The sequence below is a fragment of the Hetaerina americana genome, unplaced genomic scaffold (genome assembly GCF_022747635.1).
Source record: "Hetaerina americana unplaced genomic scaffold, ioHetAmer1.1.p SCAF_14, whole genome shotgun sequence".
In the NCBI taxonomy this organism is placed as follows: domain Eukaryota; kingdom Metazoa; phylum Arthropoda; class Insecta; order Odonata; family Calopterygidae; genus Hetaerina; species Hetaerina americana.
Genome location: NW_027286514.1, coordinates 13,280,435 through 13,301,193, shown reverse-complemented (window position 1 = coordinate 13,301,193; position 20,759 = coordinate 13,280,435). Strand labels below are relative to the sequence as shown.

The 20,759-nt window shown below is 34.4% G+C and overlaps 1 protein-coding gene across 1 annotated transcript in view; it reads left to right on the top strand.

Annotated features, from left to right (window-relative positions):
- LOC139686405 (uncharacterized) overlaps nt 1–20,759 on the top strand; it is a 64,288-nt gene that overhangs the window by 30,215 nt on the left and 13,314 nt on the right. Inside the window, exons 8-10 of the mRNA XM_071583598.1 lie at nt 7,183–7,374; nt 8,127–8,511; nt 19,748–20,167. Of these exons, the coding sequence (XP_071439699.1) occupies nt 7,183–7,374; nt 8,127–8,511; nt 19,748–20,167 (997 nt within the window). The remainder of the gene's footprint in view (nt 1–7,182; nt 7,375–8,126; nt 8,512–19,747; nt 20,168–20,759) is intronic.

Here is a 20,759-nt window from a genome sequence, read left to right as displayed (position 1 = left end):
TGAGTAGACTGAAGAAAAAGAAGACTTTAATTAATAAGGGATTTGACATGTGAAGTGTTTTTTGCTAATCTTCCTGTGTGCATCTAATTACCGACAACTTAAATGACTTTGTATGATGAACAGGAAACCCTAAGGGTAAAAAGTCTTTATTTATTTTTTTAGCATTAGTCCGAAAACAACACATTTTGGCCTTAACATCGGATTATTATCAATGATAACAATGGTCACATTAACAAACACCCGAACCTAAGGTGTTGGAAAACTCACCCAAGTGGGAATCAAACCCGCAACCCTTGGAATGGCAGAATAGGATGTTACTCTGCCATCACCGGGGTCGGCGCTTATGCTAAGTTAAAAAATCTAATTCAGTAAAATATGTACATCGCGGAATATCTTCAGAAATTAGCACAGTGCCTTTTCATGAATTTTCATCAATGATGATAAGGTGTTACTAGCTACATTATCAATGATATTGTCCCATTTATTTGATTTTTTTACATTCTTGATGTGAATTGATTAGGTTTTTATTTTTAGTAAATGCAGAAAATTGAGCAAATTTCTGTTTTTAAATTTTATTAATGTTGATGCAATGCTCAGTTAACTCCATTTTTATGCATGTTCAAATTATACCATCTGCAGAATAAACATGCTTGCATATGTAGCTCTCTCATCTTGGTGATATATTTCATTATATTACAGCCAGCAGTTTTCTATGTGACAATACGAGATGGTTAATGGAAATTGGATTCTGCTTGATTTTGTTAAGGCTGCCAAGATTCTGTGCTTGACTAAAGTATACCAAGCTGTTGATAAATGAATAATGCTGTTAGAGCAGTTGTTTTAATTCTCATGATATTATGGTGGAAATTAGTTATTAACAATTTGATGATATGGGTCAAAATAATATATATTTTGCTACTGAAATATGTTAAAATTATTCCTTTAAATTTTTAGCTGTAGATTATTATTTAATCGAAATTTTAAAGCTAGGTGCTGGCTGACGCCACTTTCCATAAATGAATTTATCTGACCCAAAATGTGTCAAAAATTACTGAGACAAATTAGATGATATAAATTGATTGATGCAAAGAGAAATTAATGACCATATTTGGAATAAATAATTATTTTTGACCACTCTTTCTACACACCACAACTTTCTATACATTCCATAATTGGCCTACAGGACTGTATGATTTACTAGGCTGTGGAGATGTACAGGAAGAAGAGGGAAATGTTTTTAAGAAACCACTTATTTTACTTGCTTGCTTCTTGAGAGTTGCTTATGAAGTACAATCTCCCTTAGAATTCTCAAATGTCCATAATATTGCTTTATATGTGTGTCCAATGTTTCATCTATAAAATTAATAACAGTATCCTGGCTTACTTCCACCTTCAATGTTAACTTATTTTTATACAGGTTCCTCATCAGATTCAGAAGATGCATTTTCCCATGGCCAAAACAGCATTAGCCATTCTTTCTTCTGTTCATGTGAATAAACTTGAGCTATCTTCATCAACAAACCCAATCTTTAAAGTTTTTTGTAGTCAATGATATTTCTCCAACAGACTACGAAATTTTATGATAATCTTTTGATTCAAATCCTGTAGCGTAAAAATCAACCTCCTCTTCGTAAATCTTTTTCCACACATTTGCAATAGTGAATTACCTCCTTCCAAGAATGAACCTAGTTGAAGCACATACACTTGAAATTATTTTTTATATTCATCGTTCCCTCTATTTTCATCGTCACTCGACTCTAGCACTTCTAAAACTTCATTCAAAAACTTTCACCTGTCTGGAATCTCTTGCAAGGAATAATTACCCATTGATCCATGAAGATTGAAATTACGAAATTGTATTCTGAGGAAAAGCAAGGCACTTTAACTTAGATCTGGTTCAAATTTTTAATATCAGGATGAAGAAGGAGCATTGCCCAAAATCAAAAGCATTTTTAATTTATCCTTTGGTATTCCCAAAGCATCAATTTGGTATTTCATCATTTTGGGAGCAACATGAATGTGTAACCAGTCCATTGTGATAACTCTGGTAAACTACACATTTGCTGAATGTCTGTACAGTACATGAAATTCTGTCATTACTTTCCTCAGAGTTCGGGCTTGTCTAAATTTTCCCACAGCAACTTTTTTCAGCTTGTGGCTACCATCTGCTGCTGTACAAAGCAGAATAGAGACCCTTTCCTTGCTGATTTTTCCTCCAGGAACCTTTGGTTAATTTCGTGGAGCTTGTGTGTGTTCTGGCAAAGCCCTTCAGTATGACCATATTTTATTTGCATTATGCATAGTTTGGAATCATATTCAGCCATCAGTGCATGCAATTTAATTCAAAATGGTTCAACTCCATTGCTACTCATCAGCAGTGTCAGCACTCATGGCTTCACCAGATACACGTTTTGTTAGGTTTAATCCTCTGGTGACCTCATTGTGTCTCCAAGGCTTTCAGTTGATATTCTGGGCATTAGCATTAGATATGAGAGCAAATACCTTGGTTTTGCCTGCTTATATAAAAAAATATCTCTTGGCTACCATATCTAACTGCTACTTGCAATGAAGTGATCTACATGTCAGTGTTTGTCAAGTTTTTGTGTTGAATTGGAATTTAAGTGCCACAAGTTCCCACGTTGCTTGATTGCTGCTGCACGTACCATGAAAGGACTGCTTCTTCTAGGTTTTCATCTTTCAGCAACCTCTTTCCGAGTCTTTCAGTTGATATTCTGGGCATTAGCATCAAATTTGATAGTAAATACCTTGGTGTTATCTTTCTTTGTTTTCAGTACAGATAGTCCAACTAATGACAGGGACTTTAGCTTCCAATTTCACTAGGGCCCTCCCCTGGTCTAAAATATTCAAAGTTATATGTTTTCTTTTAGCATGACACTTCTTTAATGCAATCGATGTGGCATAGTTTTTATTACCAGAAGAACTCAAAATAATTAGTTATGTGCTTCTGATAGAGCATGTGGAGTGAGCTGGCCATCTATTGCAAACAGAAGTCTTAGTTATGCAGCATGTGAAAATTTGATAAAAGAGTGAAGTATTTGATTCATGTAGCACTGATAATTAACAGTAATACTGGAAAAATTATGCATTATTAAAATATGGTTGTCATCCATGTTCAGAGGAGCTTTCTAAAAAAACATTTTTGGTAAAGTACAGCCCTCATAAGAAACCTCATGCCTCATGAGAAACCTGTGACCTCATGAGAAACCACCTGCACTACATCACCCAACTCTGTCTGTATTAGCAAGGCTTTACTGTGTGTGTGAAACCTGCCAAATGGATCTAACATATTATTCATACCAATATATGTAGATGTAGGAAAAAGAAATTGAAACACATAAATAGGATGAAATCAAGATTTGTGGAAAAGGTAGAAAGGGACAGATTTAATATATATGCATATATGTGAGGAATAAAAATTTTATAGGATTGAGTCAGATCAAAGTCAAAAAATCAGAGTAATGACTGTTTTCAGGGCAACTAATATAACTCTTTTTTACATTGCTTTTCCTTCTGTTACCTCAATTCCATTGAATTGGGCCGAGTGGATTGCTCTACTTCTTGAGTTGTGGTGAGATTTTCTTTCATGATCACTCAAAAAAGGGAGCCATCCATTGAATCAGCACTATACTGGTTATTTCATATTTTTATTTAGTGTACTCCAAATTGATATCAATGTGAATCTTATAGCTACCCAAATCAATATTATTGTTTCTGCTTATGACAGTAAAATAAATTTGCCTTCATCTATGATTTTTCCATGAATTATGGTTGTAGCAAATGGCAATATCTTGGTAAAATTATAAGTTTCTTATAACTAATGAACATCTTACCACACACTATAGCCAATAAAATCAAATGAAAATATTTTGTCAATAAAAAAAACTTCATATTAAGCTAATCGCAGTCGAATATAGGTAGTCTATTTTATCACTGTCATAGCTTTGATATTTGACTTTAATTGCACTATATATTGTTAATTGACTAGGATCCCTCTGAGGATAAGAAGGTTGAAATGCTAGAGTTATTTTAAGAATGAATTCATGTTGCAATGTAACTCTAACCTTCTTCTGCACAATACTCCACTAGCCACTGCAAGAATGTGTGATGGTGTGGGTTAGGACATCAGCCATATGTACGTGCAGAAATATTAGTGGATACATTCTCTTGAATACATGTTAGCCCATGCATATACATCCCAATATTCATCATGCGATAATTTTTGTGCTTGACCAATTAATAAAATTATAATATTCTGGTTAATTTAATTTTTGGCTCTTGGGTTTGATATTGTAATGCTTGAAAATGCCACTGAAAAACAAGTATGTGAATCAGTTTGTGATGGTGTCTAAGGTGCCAAGGGGTCCGCAGCTTAATGTTCCATCCGACAGATGGTGTTCTCACTCAAAGTAAGCATGCCATCTGACCTCCTACTTGAGGTGCTCCACAAAGCCCCTCAAGTACGGATTGGGATACCACTGAAAAATACCATCCATGTACAGGATTGGAACCAGGGCCCTCTGGGTGGGAATCCAGTACATTAGCTACCACACCATCTCAATCCCCCCTTTCATTGCTTTAGTTCATTAAAACTTCTGTTATAAATCAATGTTGGTCGGTGCATTCCAGCATATTTTAGCTGTAATTGTGCCTTAACGATTCTATTTAATGATTGGTTCTCTCTAGGGGTAAGTGTGGCCTACCTATGATTTGAATGTTGGAGAGTTCCTCAGTTTCCTATGAAGTTCTAATCAGCCTTTACCATAATTGTATTGGTGGTTATCAGAGTTTTATTACGATATAACTTAAATGTATAATTCTCTGAGCATGCTGTGAATATTAATTTTTTGTTGTTTCTTTTATATTGAACTAATTAGATTACGGACCATATTAATCCCATAGGGTACCCATAACCCAAAGAAACCATTTCCTCTCATGTACATAAACATTACTTTTGTGCATTGCAGCTCATGTTGGCATAACCAGTTAAGGTGCTCGATTAGATATTTGTGTCGATTGAAATTCTCAATGGGTTTATTTAATGGAAAATATTTGAAAAATCTCATTTTTCCAGATTTAATAATTTCACCACCATTTCTCTAAGCTATTAATGCAGCACAAGATCTTATTTCCTCAAGACTTCTTCCTTCTCAATAGTCATATTTACTTGTTTTGTAGTCAAGAATAATCTGTCTCCAGTATTTTGTATGTCCATTTTTTCAGAATCTTTCACCCAGGCATGTTTTTGGTCTTCGTTTTCCTTCCATTCTACCTTATTTTAAAACACCATCAAATGTACAGCTCTAGAGTCACTCTCTTATTTGCGGTCCGTATGTTCATTATATTTTTTTGCTCAACTGCGTATATTTGATTAAAAGTCAGACCATGTTTCAGGAAGAAGAGATTTTTTATATTTCTGTAACCTTTAAAGCTGGGTTTATTTCAGCTATTGCAATCCGTCATATATAAGGAAACCACGGCAAAATTGAGGGTAGTAAGAAACTCGCAATAAAGGAATATGTACGCAGGGCATGCATTCTTACTCTTGGATTATATATTATCTTGATATTTTAAATGGTTGTTCTTCAATTTAACTTCCAATGTTGTTTGATAAGTATGTATTTTGTAATTCCTTTCCAATATAAAGCATTTGTCTACGAGTACATTTACTCAGTAATATAGAAAATGATTATGTAAACCAATGTTGCTTTTCCAATGTTACCTAATCCTTAAGGTGGTTCCAGTTATCATATAAATGTCTTGTTCTTGGGTTTTTAATGTCTATCAGAGATGGTTTTTAATGACACCTTTGTTCCTAAAGGAAACAGTTATACAATTACTGCATCATGGATCTTTCGTCACAAGATCTGACTTCCTCAGATGTTGAAAAATTAAGTAGGCTACCTGATAGAAACTAATCTCTTGAATGATGAGAAGAAGAGGTGTAAATAGATTAATCAGCAAGTGATCTATCTTATTACAAAAGGTAAAGAGTGCAAAAATAGTTTTTGAGAGTTCCACAGCAGGACAGCCATTGCCTGTATTGCTATGGGAAAACATGTAGCATTATTGCTAATTCCATCTCATTTTCCTAGGCTCTTTTAAGCAGCTTGAGTATTACAACAGACTAATTCAAATGAAAATTATTTTTTTTATATTTTTAATGAGTGCTTACCCTGTTCTAAGAAAAGTACACCTTAATGTGAAGTTTATTGTTTTCTGATTAAGTATAAAATCATAGTTGAAGAGGGTGATGATTAAATGTAAACTGATGATATTTTTTACCATCAAATGATGAGCTATCCTGGCAAATTCCTGTTTTTAATCAATTTTAAAGGGTAAAAAATATATTATCAGTGATCTCTTAACTAAAGGTTTTGTATTCTGGAAGAACTATCAACAAAAGGTCTTCTCTCATATATATATTTGGGGCGAATAAACAAATTTTATGAATGAATATGTTGGATGTCTGATCTTCAAGTTAATATGTAAAACTTTAATTGCAACGGATACCCATCTATTAATGAGTGCCTGCATCGATTATATGGTCATCATAAACTATGTGAGAAGAATTCAATTCTTAGTGGATGATAAATTTGAAAATGAAATTAAATAATGTTGATGTTGTTACTTTTATATTAGTTGAAACCTTGATCTAAATGCATTTTAGATGCAGCAAAATATTTCTATTTAATGCATTTTAAAACAGGTTACATCATTAACAAACTTAGTTGGTCAGTACTTGAGTTGATATGTCCTTTCCTTTCCTTGCCTATCACACCGCATTTAATCTGAAGTTTGTACCTGTGGGTTGGATGCTAATCTTGTTGCCATCCAGTTACAAACTTAAAGCAAAATATTTCATTTAATTGATTTTTAATGTCTTATTTGAAAACAATTGTGTATTAATAAATTGTAGCATTTGAAATCTCAGGAAACAGAGTAGGAAAAAAAATAAATAGAGCAACTGAGTATAGACAGGGGGTAGGAAGAAAATTATGTCCATTTTGTGTGTGATAACTTTTAGAAGACAGTAATTGCTACGTTTGAAACTTTCATTGAAATTGTATGAAGCATTCAGTAATATTATTAAGTGGTTTTTTTTTCTTTCAATGCTATCTTTTCCCATCATGCAATTAAACACTTTCTGTTACCTCTTCACAGGCAATTTGAAAGCAAGGAGCGTCAGTTTCGAGGACAGCTTTCAAACCTAGGCACTGTTCTCCCAGTGCTTCAAGCTCATCTACTCCTCTGCTCTGCATTTTCATCTGCAGCTAACAAATATGAGTTCTTGGATTTAGCACATGCAATGATTGACCGTCTTATTGCCATATCACACTTGGGACATACAGCAAGGTTAGCAAATGAATGAAAGTGAAAGAGAATAAGAGTAGAAAATGAAGACTAAACCTTTGCATTTTTCGGACATGGTTACATAACGGAGATGCTTACTGTGAAAAAACATGCTTTGTTTATTATAAGATATTCCCTATTGAAATTTCATGTTGCAGTAATATGCATATAAAATCTTCTGATTATTGGGTACATAACATGGTCATGGGAGGTAGGGTCCATCTGGAGTGGCCTAGCACAATCAGGAGTACAGAGTGATGTCATTGAGCAAGTACAATCACGTGAAAATTTATGATTAGTCAATTTTCAAAACAATACAGGGGTGTGGCATGACTTGACTTATTTGTACAGATTGAGGAAATCTGGAATAACTGATAAGATTGAGAATGGGTTTGTTACTTATGGACAAATCTGAAGGAATTTCCTAGATACTATATTTACTCAATTCTGAGGTCCTATCTTTTCACTAAGTGATCTAATAATTGAGTATTTTATTTATTTTTTAGAAATAAAATAGAAAATAAAAATATTCCTTGCTTAACTTATCAAATAAAGGTGACTAAGATTCAAGGGAAATTGAATTGCTATGGGTATATGGTCAGCAGGAGTGCTTTGTTTTTTTCATTTCCCCTATACTTTTATCCATCTATACCCAAAGTGGGTGGAAATGTTATACATTTCCCCACCTCCATGTCTATTGCTTACATCTTATGATCTTGCAGTCTTTGTCTGACCTCTTTACTATTTATTTTCAGGCCGACTCAGTCCAGTCAGATCCGAACGAATTTTCGAGCTGAGTTTGGGCAAGCATTGGAACCATGGATAGGGAGTAAAGGGGTAGCACAAGATCCAGGTGGTGTAGTACAGGGAACGGACAGAGTTTATGAATCCACCGCAGGCGGTGGTGTTGTCGTACTTGGATCTGGTGTTGGTGCACCTGCACACCTTGTCCATCATCCCTCTCACCCTCATGCACATCATGGCACCACTGGTGCTGGGCAGTCTGCAGGTGGCCCTGGTGCACAGTCTGCCTACTTCCACCCACCATCGAGAAGGCAGCAGAGTGCATTGCGAGCCAAAGCACTCGAGGGCGAAGGGCCATTCTCCAACCATTGTCGTAGTTTTGATGCACAACTAAAGGTGATGAAATTGCTAGAAATTTTTATTTAATTTGAAATGTTTAAGTTTAAAAAAATTTTTTAAACTTCTTAACTGCAAAAACAGTTCCAATATTAATCGTAAGTTATTTCTGTTTATTCTTTATCATCACACTTTTATACAATCAAATTTGTACATTCAATTAAAAACAATACATTTGTAGTGTTATGAACTTGGTAATATGATTATTGATTTGGTTGTTTTGGAAAGAGTTGAACAACACACCAAGAATAAAAGAATAATTCAAAGTGGTGCACTTAATAATGGGTATTTTTATGCAGTGATGCAGGAACCAAGGGGGCACTTCCCCTGATCCACCAGCTGATGGCATTGGGGGTAGGGACCATGAAAATCTCCTTCCATGACTTGTAAAAGAAATGGAAAACCATGTGAAATATTTAAGTACTACATACTTCAAAGTACTTAAGTACTACATACAAAGTATTTAAGTACTACATACCCATATATATACATATATATTATATATATATATATATATATATATATATGTATATATATATATATATATATATATATATATATATATATATATATATATATATCATATATATATATCATATACTACCTTGATGAAAAAGTTCCCGGAATAACCACCGTGTGGCGCTCCCATCGTTCCGATTTGAGTTCTGTTTTTTTATGTTAAATTGGTACATCTGTTGTTGATATTCCCTTTAAATCTTAGTGTCATAACTTGACATTTGCAAAAGTTACGTAGCCAAGAGTACATCTATCTCTGTGTGTGTTGGCGATTTTTTACAATTTCAGAAATGGATTTAAATTTGCAACAACGAACTTGTATTAAATTTTGCGTAAAAAACGGATTTAGTGGCGCACGGACGTTGGAAATGTTGGAAAAGTGTTTCGGCAACGATTCTCTAAAAAAAACGGTCGTTTACCAGTGGCACGAGCGGTTCAGAAGTGGTCGTGAGTCAATCGAAGATGATGAACGCAGTGGCAGACCATCGACATCGAAAGTCGGTGAAAAAATTGATAAAGTAAAAGAAATGTTGGTCAATAACCGCAAATTAACCATCAGAGAAATAGCGGAGGACTTGAACATTGCCTATGGATCCGCCCAAGACATTGTGGTTAATGATTTGGGTTTCCGTCGTGTAGCAGCAAAGTTGGTGCCAAAAGACCTCAATTTCATGCAAAAAAGAGACCGTGTTGACGTCGCAAAAGACATGATTTGCGAGGCTGAATCCGATCCCACATTCATCAAAAGGATCATTACTGGAGACGAGACGTGGGTTTATGAGTACGACACGCAATCCAGACATCAGGCAAGTGAATGGCGTTCACCAAATGAGCCGAGACCAAAAAAACCACGTCGTTTTCAGTCAAAAAAGAAGGCAATGCTGACGGTTTTCATGGATTACAACGGTGTAGTGCATCATGAATTTTTGCCAGAAGGCCAGACAGTAAACAAAGAGTATTATTTGGGCGTTATGAGACGTTTGCGTGAAGCAATTCGCCGAAAGAGACCAGAAATGTGGGCAGAAAACTCGTGGATTTTGCACCATGATAACGCACCGTCGCACAGTGCTATCATTATTCGTAATTTTTTGACGAAAAATGCAACAAATACCATCCAACAGCCACCGAATTCACCTGATTTGGCTCCCTGTGACTTCTTTCGGTTCAATCGAGTTAAAAAACCATTGCGGGGAACGCGTTTTAGCAGCCGAGAGGAAGTAATGGAAAAATCGCAGGAAGCACTGATGGACATACCGAAAACCGACCGTAACTTTTGCAAATGTCAAGTTATGACACTAAGATTTAAAGGGAATATCAACAACAGATGTACCAATTTAACAAAAAAAACAGAACTCAAATCGGAACGATGGGAGCGCCACACGGTGGTTATTCCGGGAACTTTTTGATCAAGGTAGTATATTATATATATTATATATATATATATATATATATGATATATATATATATATCATATATATTATATATATATATTATATATATATATATATATCATATATATTATATATATTATATATATATATATATATATATATATATATATATATATATATATATAATGATTTCATATATAATAATAATATAAATATATATGATTTCATCATTTTTTTTTACTTCTTTCAGATTCCTTAAGTATGCCTAAAATCAATTAATTAAATTTCCTTGCGTAAGTTGTAAATCTTATGTTGTTTTTCTCCCCATCACCTATCTTGTCATTGCTGGCCCACTCAAACTGGTTCAAGTTTACCCTACTATCCCAGAAAGGGTTCCTGCACCACTGTGCTTTACTTAAATTCAACTTATAATGTGTGATGAAACATCATAATGTGCATATAAGCAGGAGTGACATTGTAGGTTATTCATATTACATATCTGGGTGATTGAAAACATCAGGTGCAGACATGTGAGAGAAAAAGGCAATGAAGGAAAAGATCTCATCTACAGTGAAATATCATTGTACCATATCTTATAGTTATCGTTTTCCATGACCTCTCTTCATTAATTAATTCTCACTGAGACCATGAGTTAAAAAAATTTGTGTTCATTAGAATTTATCATTTCTCTCATGTATTATGCATTTCTTGCCCCTCTCCTATTTTTTGCCTCCTTTCGTCAATGTCTCTCCCAGTCTTTTGTGTCAAGCTGAGATGGACACCTCAAACCAAAGGGGAAACCAAAGTTTCAGAAACAACCTAACTTGATTAAGCACAGCAGGGTACTCCTGAAACATAAAGTCAAGAGGTGAGGCTCATGTGTCCTTTTAGCGACAGGAAGCACTGTGATGTCGCATGCCTCGTATCCACTTCAAAATAAGGTTGGTTTTTGGGAGCATTCACTCCAACTTTCAATGGGATTTAAATTTCACCAGCACTAACACATGTAGATAATTTAATGCACTGGAGATTGAGACCTGCATATGTCAAAGAATAAAGTAGTTGTCAATCTTTTAAATCTTCTTTTCGCTTCATAAGTGAGCTTTAAACTTTATAACAGTTTTCATTAAAGCCTTTGATGTTCTTGTTGAGTGATAAGTGGAGATTTTTGGTATTTTGTCGTACTTCTTTGGGGATGATACTTGCTTGTAATACCTAGTACCTCGCATAGTGGCAAAAGCACACCTAGCAAAAGTAATATCTCCATTTAACCATATAAATTTTCATGCACCTCCCTCAATACCATTTTAGGAAGACATGTCATGGATCAAGTAGAGTATTTTTCTAATTAATCAATGAACTTAGATGTCTATTCTTATCTTGAATGTCTATATTAAGAATCAAAAAAATTAAATATCTGGGTTTTTCCTTATATATTTTTTATTTTACGTATATGATAAAATGTTACATAACTAAATTTTCAATGTCTGCCAGGAGAAAATATAATTTATTAGATTATGCAAAAAATTTGTAGCTCCAGTAAAAGAGTTATGATTCTGCACTTCTCATTGAAATTAGTCAGATATTTTAAGTATCATTAGTTGATAATTGGAAAATTTAATTTTTTTCGTATAATGATAAATAGGCTGCAAATACCATATTGGTCTGAATGTAATACAAGTATTCTTACACATGCAATGGGTTGAAAATCACAACTCATTTTATTTTAGAGCCATAAGGAAACCAAATTCAGAATGCAGCTCACATGACACAAGTGATGTGAGCAACTGTATATTCATGGTAATGTGCATTCAAACTTAATCCCACCATAATTACGAGGGTCATCCGGAAAGTAGTACCCGTTCGTGAAATAAAGACACAAAAGTAAATATTAACGAACATAAAAAATTTTATTTGAAAGAGGATACTTTAAACTACTTCTCAACATAATCACCAAGCAAATTAAGGCATTTGTCATAACGTGTGACAAGTTTCTGTATTCCTGCTGCATAGTCCTTCGCCGCCAGCTCATTGAGATACGCGAGGGACCCATCTTGCACAAATTTTTGCATAATGCAGATGGTGTTTAACAATTTCATGAACAATTGTTCGAGAAACATTGGGAAAATGCTCACAGATGTCATCAATTGTGACGCGCCGATCGTTCCTCACGAATTCGTCAACTGAGCTCACCAGTTGGTCTGTAATGACAGACGGTCTCCCCGAACGCTCATCGTCGTGTGTGTTCCCCCTCCCCATGTTGAAGTTGCGACACCACCGCCGAACAGACGACTCGTCCATTACATTGTCTCCATACACCTCCTTTAATTGGTGATGAATATCACATGGGCGAACGTTTCTTGCATTGAGGAATTTAATCACTGCCCTCACTTCACAACTGGCGGCGTTCTCAATTTTTTTAAACATTGTAAACAATCACAGAAACAACACAGGCAATGCTAGCGTCACGCAACTTGGCTCAGAGAAGGCAGACAAGCCACTGAAGCTATCTGACCTCGTCCAGCGGCTACTCGCGTCGTCAGCACTTCATGCGGCACGAACGGGTACTACTTTCCGGATGACCCTCGTAGATGTTCCTATGCCACCCTCCTCAGGCTATAAGGTAGAGATATTCTTTTGATGTCAATGTCAATGGCACACAAATTTTGATTTCAGTAAATTTAAATAATGGTTTTCTTTGAAAATGTAATGACAGACAATATATAATAGGTACTGCTTAAGTTTTATTATTGAATTCATTTAAAAATTTGCTCTATGACTGTTGAATAAATATGATGCTTTTGCATTTTTATTGGTTGCTCACAAGGGAATATATTCTAGTAGTTCATTACTATGTCTCTGTGTTTGAATTAAAAAAAGAAATGTTAGTTAACTACCTTAAGCCCATTTCTCACTAATAAAAGCGAGCCATTCACTAAGATTACACACTATTCACATAGTGCACCCCTAAATGCCATCTCTTTGCAGCAAGAACTCTTTCAAATCACGAAAAGTAAAATTTCAACATTCTCCCAATAATGAAGTTTAAGCACTTTGTGACACTCAGATAAACCAGAACTAATGTCATTGATTTTTGTTGAGCTTTAACGTTCCCATGATGGAAAATTAGTTGAATTAATGACAAGGGATCATTCAGCGTTTTTAATTCAGATTTGGCCCATGTCCAGAAGGTAGTCAGTGTCATTCCAAAACTATGTGAGTATATACTGGACATGTTGATGGCAGAGAGCATATTAGTGATGAGGGTTGAGTGGTTTATCTTTTCTCAGATTTACATTCAAAGTGAACTTGAAGAGGCTAGGCTATAAGATTTATGCCATATATTTTTCAAAAGTCATTTCAATTTCCTCCATGGTTTTGAAATAGTTTTTCTGCACCAGTCACATGAAATAAGTAGTCATGAGATATTTTCACCCCTGAGACAGTAAACTGTATTTTTTATTGCATTTGCCAGTATGCAAATGTTTTCATTCCTCATTTATCATTTTCTATATGAAACTAATACTCCACTTTTGGTTATATTGTTGAGTGTCAGAGGGTGGGTCGCAATTCACCCCACCAAGGGACCATAAGTCAGCCATGCTGTAATGGATGCCCATTACTTTTCTGTAAATCGTGTATTTTCTAGAAGTTAAAGAAAATTGAATGTTTCTCTAGAGCATACAAATCATAGCTTTGTGTGTAGTGTAAGCATAATTGCGAAAACTTGTAGAAAGGAAGGAATAACCAATAAACAACTACTTCTGCTCAGTATTAGTAAGCGATTTTTTTTTCTTCAAGTTGAATCTGAACTGTTATAGGAATATAACCTGACCATATTTACGATAAATACTCTACTCTTTTTAGTGAATCCTAATGATAGTTTCTGCTATATTATCTGCAGACAAAATGTATTCACTAGGGAATAATTGAGAATAACCAGGCAACAATATCCTCTGAATTTCTTAAGGCAAAAATGTGAGGAAGTAAGACTTATAATGTGTCAAAATCCATGATATAATCAATGGCAATATAAATGGAGTAGTGAACTTAAATAATGCATTGTAATAAATATTATAAATTGTAATGAACAGCTTATAACTTTGGTGTGAAGTATGCAAAAATCATAATTTTTTTACTGATCTTTAATTTGGCTATAGTTAATCTGTGATAAAATAAAATTGTAAAATATTTACGTAAAATTAAATATTCTACACATATACCAACATCTGAATTACAAAGTGTGCATTATTCAAAATGAGATACTTTCAGGTAATGGTGGCTGAATTGAGCACAAGTGTCACCAGGATTAATAGCCTTGTGACTGCTTTCAATAATCCAAATTTTTAACGAACTTCATTTGCTTGAATAATTAAAAATGCATCTTTACCATGAAGTTAATGCATTTTGTTGTGATTTACTATAAAAGAACCACCCAGAAACTAAGTTTTGAATATTAAAAAAATCCCTTGTTTTTCAGATTTATGCAATGATTTCTATAATAAATAATACCAATATTATTTAAATTGCATTTGAAAAGTTTTTAATGATTTCAGGGCAATAATTTTTATTTAAATTACTTAACCCAATTCTCAGGATTTGTCTTAATTAGGTGTATTAACCAAGCAAATGATTACCAAATCTATGGCAGACTTTGATATGGATCTGTTTGAATTCAATAACATAAATATAGGATTCTTCAATGATTCAGTTAATGACTTACCTAATGATTAACTGTGACTTACCTAATAAGGAACAGAAAGAAACACTAGATAAAATATTTAAAGTGCATTGCACTAGGAATGATTGAAAAGTGATAATAAAGTTGCTTTAAAGTGAGCAGAGAACTCCCAATAAAATTGTTGGCTGCTTGAGATTTGAGAGCCCATTCATAGCATAGGATATCATGCAGACGTGGAATATCAGTAATAAGGGGAGAGAGGATGCCGAGAAGCTTTGACCTTCATCATTTTACTCTGCTGAAGGACTGCCATGAGCCTTGCATTTTGAAGGTGGAATCATGATACCAGATTAAAATCAAGGTGGAATTGTGAAACTGTGGTGATTTGCCATACTTACTTGAGCATGCATGAGCCCTTCTGTATTTGTATTGCTGCTGAAAAAGAATTAACCTCTCTGGGGACAATGGTCTTTGGAGATTGAAGGCAGGTTGAAGTGTCATGGATCATAGGGCAGTCAAACACAATGTTAATGTTAATAGATAAGCAGAAAGATTCATTGAATCTCACAGGTTTAGATGTTAGCAGTCAGGGAATGAAAAGTTAATTTCTTAATAAAAAAGGCTGTTGCTTTGATGTGTACACCATATATCATTTTCCACTATTTCTTACTCAACACTGGTACAAAGGTGACTTAAAAAATATTCTAATTGACCCATGCATAATCTGAACACTAGAGGATAATATCTTGTAAAAATTAATTGCTTCCAAAAAGCTGGAAATTTTTGTGGATTAAGGGGGGTGAGGGGTCAGATTCTGATATTTGCTTCTTTTCAGGAAGATAAGTTTTCTCAGTCGTCTAACCATGAGTCTTCGTCATTGGTATAGGGATTACTTCTATTATGATTAGTTTACTTTTATACTGCTGTATAAAAGTAAACCATGACTTTGAGAGAGATTTCCTGCCATGGACTAATTAATTGATGGTACTATTGAATGATTTTAATTGTTTGAAGGTATGATATGTAATTGCAGAAATTAATCGGCAGTTTTTATGGAAACATTTCGCTTTTATGAAAAAAATTGATTGTATATTTTATATTGAAAAGTGAACACTAAATGAGAAGATAAACTTTCATTGCTATGAATTTATCATTTTGTAATTGAATAACAATATTTTCTGGTCTTAACTTTACAAAGACTAATAGTAAAACTTTTCCCTAAATTACTGGATTCGTAGTTTATCTAGCTTACTTCCCAGCTCATATAGGCCAATCAATCTGGTTTCTAATGTAACTATATGTGATATTGCTTTAATTTAAGTGAAGCATGTATAAAGTGGAATGTTAAATTTCAAAAGTGATCAACTGTGTTGAAGTCCATATAATCATAATTGAAAAACTACTGAAAACTATTCTTTAACAGTTATGTAATTCCTGTATACTTTTTTCTGCTTGATATCACGATAGATCTAACAGATTTTTAAAATGTTGGAGTAACTTAAAGGCTATAGTAACATCCTTAATCATCTTAAATATAGCTAAACTGAATCACTGAATGGATTGACATCTTCTTTAGCAATTCTCTTCTTTGCATTCTTTTCGTATCTTCAGATTAGTGCATAATAGTCCAAGCCAGGGTTTTTGAAAGCAGTTGCCAGAAGTGTAATATCATATGCACTGCTAATATTAGTGAGTTTTCAGAGGCTCAGGAGAGTTTATTCTGAACAGGGATGTAATGCTACAATCATGGGGCTGTTGATGACCAATGTGATTGACAACAGCAAATGAATTATAACTAATTTTATCAAAAGTCAGGTTTTTCAAAACCTGAGTTTTGAAATCACCGATACAGATAGCTAAGTGTGGCTATAAAATCTATGGAGGAACATTTAATAAAACCCCTGAGAGGAAATCAAAGTCTGTGGGTTCTAGGATACCCAGGGTTTTAGAACAGAGCTAATTATAATGGTTAAAAATTGAATCTATAATGAAGCATTGATTTTTTAAAAAATAATTTCAGCTACATTCAAGCAGCAGGAATGGGCTAGTACTTTATATGATGCATTGGGTGAGATATGTACGAGTATGATGAAAATGTCATAAAAAATGTAATGAGAGAACTATTTCTCAAGAAATTGAAAGGTTTAGTTAAATATCAAATTAAGAGAGCATGAATTAGATCAGGAAGAAAATATAACTCTTAGGGGAAGTGTTTAAAATGAAAAGGGGAAAAGTAATCCGAACAAAAAGGGAAAAATTATGTTTGGTAAATAAGAATTTACAAAGTGGAGAGAGTAGCTACCAGGAACCTCAAGTAAAAGCATTCAAAATACATGATGAATTCTTGAGGAACTATTTGCCTGGTAGGTAAATCTAATGAGACCTTAGCACCAACATGAGGTAGGAAAAGGGTAAAAATTTAGGGCAGCGTTAAGGGAGATATAAAGTAAGCACATCTTAAGAAATATATTGCCATGAAAATAGTTATATGTAAAATGGTACTAAGTTACTTGGAAGACCCTGACATTATGTAAACATTTCCATGGTTTCATCTTAAACTTAACTATGACCAGTAAGCATGGTATTCGTAATGCTAATTTTCAAAACTACCAATAAATAATTAGTCTTTCAAATTTTATGTCCCTTGCCAATTCCCTATTTTAAAAATGCCAACCAACTGCCAGGGGGATCAAAAGAATATTCCGAACTCTGCTTGCCAGTTAAAAAGGATCCAGTGTTCTCGTATTCTAAGAGCTTAAGTTTTCAATGGCATAAATACCAAAGTACGCATATATTAATTTTGCTTTGGCAACTTCCTAGTACAGTTTAAGGTACATGATTTTTAAACTTATGATGAAAAGAGATCTATAGTGATGAAAAAAAAAATATATATATATAAGTGGGTCTTGGTATTCCACTGGGTAGAGCGTTGGACTGCTGGCTGGAGGGTCCTGGGTTCGATTCCCGGGTAAGGCACTCTGGGCACCTGCAGCTCCACCCAAGCTAAAGTGATTTTTCGGGTATCAGGTCTTCCTGGGAAACCATAGCTGGCACAGGGAAAGGAACTTGCCCCCCTACCCTGATCTGTGAATTTCACACGCCGTGTAGGGCTTAGTACTGGGTGAACTCTACCATCACCTACAAAACTTCCTACTTCGGGGGTTGATTACTGTGTTTATGGTTTATATATATATACATATATATATATATATATATATATATATATATATATATATATATATATATATATATATATATATAAATATATACATATATATATATACATATATATATATATATATAATTATATATATATATATATATATAATTATATATATATATATATATATATATATATATATATATATATATATATATATATACATATACATATATATATATATATATATATATACATACATATATATATATATATATATAGCATTACTGTAATCTTTTAAAGTTGGAGGGAAGATCAGTTGGGATTGGAATAAAAATTATTTCACCTTTTCCAGTTAAAATGACTGCCTGGATTATATTTTTCATTAATTTTGTCACACACAATCGTGTCCCATTGCAGAGTTTTGGTGAATCTAAATTTCGCAATAAAATGATTGGAGATCCTACTTTAAGTATAAGGCGATGTTGTGGCAATCCAGCTGGATCAAGTGAATTTAGGAATTCCGTTGGATAATTGACGGCTTCGTCAGCATCCACTACGGTATCAACCGATTTATATTCAATCACGTCTCCTGGCAGCATGGCTAGTATCTCCTTGATCTAGATCTATATATATATATATATATATATATATATATATATATATATATATATATATATATATATATATATATATATATATAAAGTATTTTTCAGAAATAATTAGGGCCCCAAGGCAGATGTAGTGGTGCATATCCACTTAGAAGTGTCTTAGAGGGAGTAGTGGAGATTTTTACCTGTGCATTATGTCGCCCAATCAGGAAGCACTTTCCTGCTTGTATTTTATCTTTCTAATTTCAATATTTTGGCCTCTCTCTTTCCCACACTAGTCAAAGAATCTTGCTACACTGGGTAGGCAAGACAAATAAAGAGGGTATTCATATGCCAATGAGCACCAAAATGAAGTATTTTATATATTTCATAAATAAATAATTGGATTATGTACAAATATTACCCAGGTCCCTGTCATGATGCAGCCCAACAGATAAAAGAAAAAATTTACCAATTATGTGTGATATTTCATTATTAATGGGAGGCATTGCATGAATCAAGCTCAGTAATCCATTTTTTCAAAATGAGGTAGGGTAAAAACATGTAGAACATACTGGTTAGACACAAAACAGTTTTTAATTTTTTTTCAACGCTCCACCTAATGTTTTTATTTAAAAAATTACAGAATTAGCTCTGAAATTGATTTTTTCTGGAATAGGCAGCAAATTTAATATGCTGTTGGCATGAAATCAATCCTAAATTGTCACCAAAACATTGAATCCCTTTTAATTAGCTATGGTTGTTTTATTTTCTTGTTTTTTTTTTTTAACCTCTTACCACTTGGCAATATCCATATGTTGCAAGTGAGCTTTTATGTTGAGTCATGACACTCGAACTAATCAGGACACCCATTTCTTTGGTCTCTTGTATATCACAGGATTTGAGTCAGCAGTTGTCAAATCTGAAAGCTCAAATGCAGGACCTCCACCGAGACATAGTGCTCCACCAACAGCAGCAGCAACAACAGCAACAGAGGGCAGGTGGGGCTCCCTCCATGTCATCTCCCCCACCCCCATCCACCCCTCCGACCCCTCCCCCTGCTGCCACCCCACCCCCCCCGGCCTCAGCTGCCTCTCTCTCCTCCTCACCGCCAACAGCCGCCCAGGCACAAATGCAGCAGCAGGTCCAGCTTGAGCAGATGGCACGGGTGGAGAGGGTGTCGAGGGAGTGCGCATCCCTGGAGGAGCAGCTGGAGAGGCACCAGGTGGAACTGGAGCGCTTGAAGAGCGTCTTTGATGCCATTTGGGAAGAGCAGTTGTGCCGGATCCATGTTGAGCAGGATATCTTCCAGTCTCAGGTGATGAGAGCATGGGCTCCTTGCTTTTCCAGATTCTCCATTGGGTTCTGCATTGCTGAGAAACGAACCCCTTGCTTGAGATGCCATGATTCACAAATGTAACAGTTCATGCAATTTCTGTGACCTGCAATAATTCTCAGTCTCCCTCAAATCATGTGGATTTAATTTTCTTTTGTGAAACTTTTATCTTTATTTTAATTTTTATTTTTAAAGCTGCTATTTGACTTTTGTCGTATTGAACTGATAATGTTCATCTAATGTTAACTGTACATTTCAAATGATCAATCTAATGCCCAATAGAATGGGTTTTTGCAAATTTGACAGCTCTAGCATATTTTACGTGCAGCGAAATACCTCTTATGGAAGAGAAGGCAGTAGACTTGTCCATATAATCCCATAAAATGAAATGTAGTGTGTGGTAACTCCCCATGAATTTAGGTGACACTCATTACTTATATGTATCGTGGGTATTAGGGTTGTGATGATGAAAACAGTCGCATTTCTAGAATGTGATTTATATACAAACTGTGATTTTTGTATAAACTAGCTGTGTGATTTTTTTGGATACCAGATCTTCCTGGGAAACCATAGC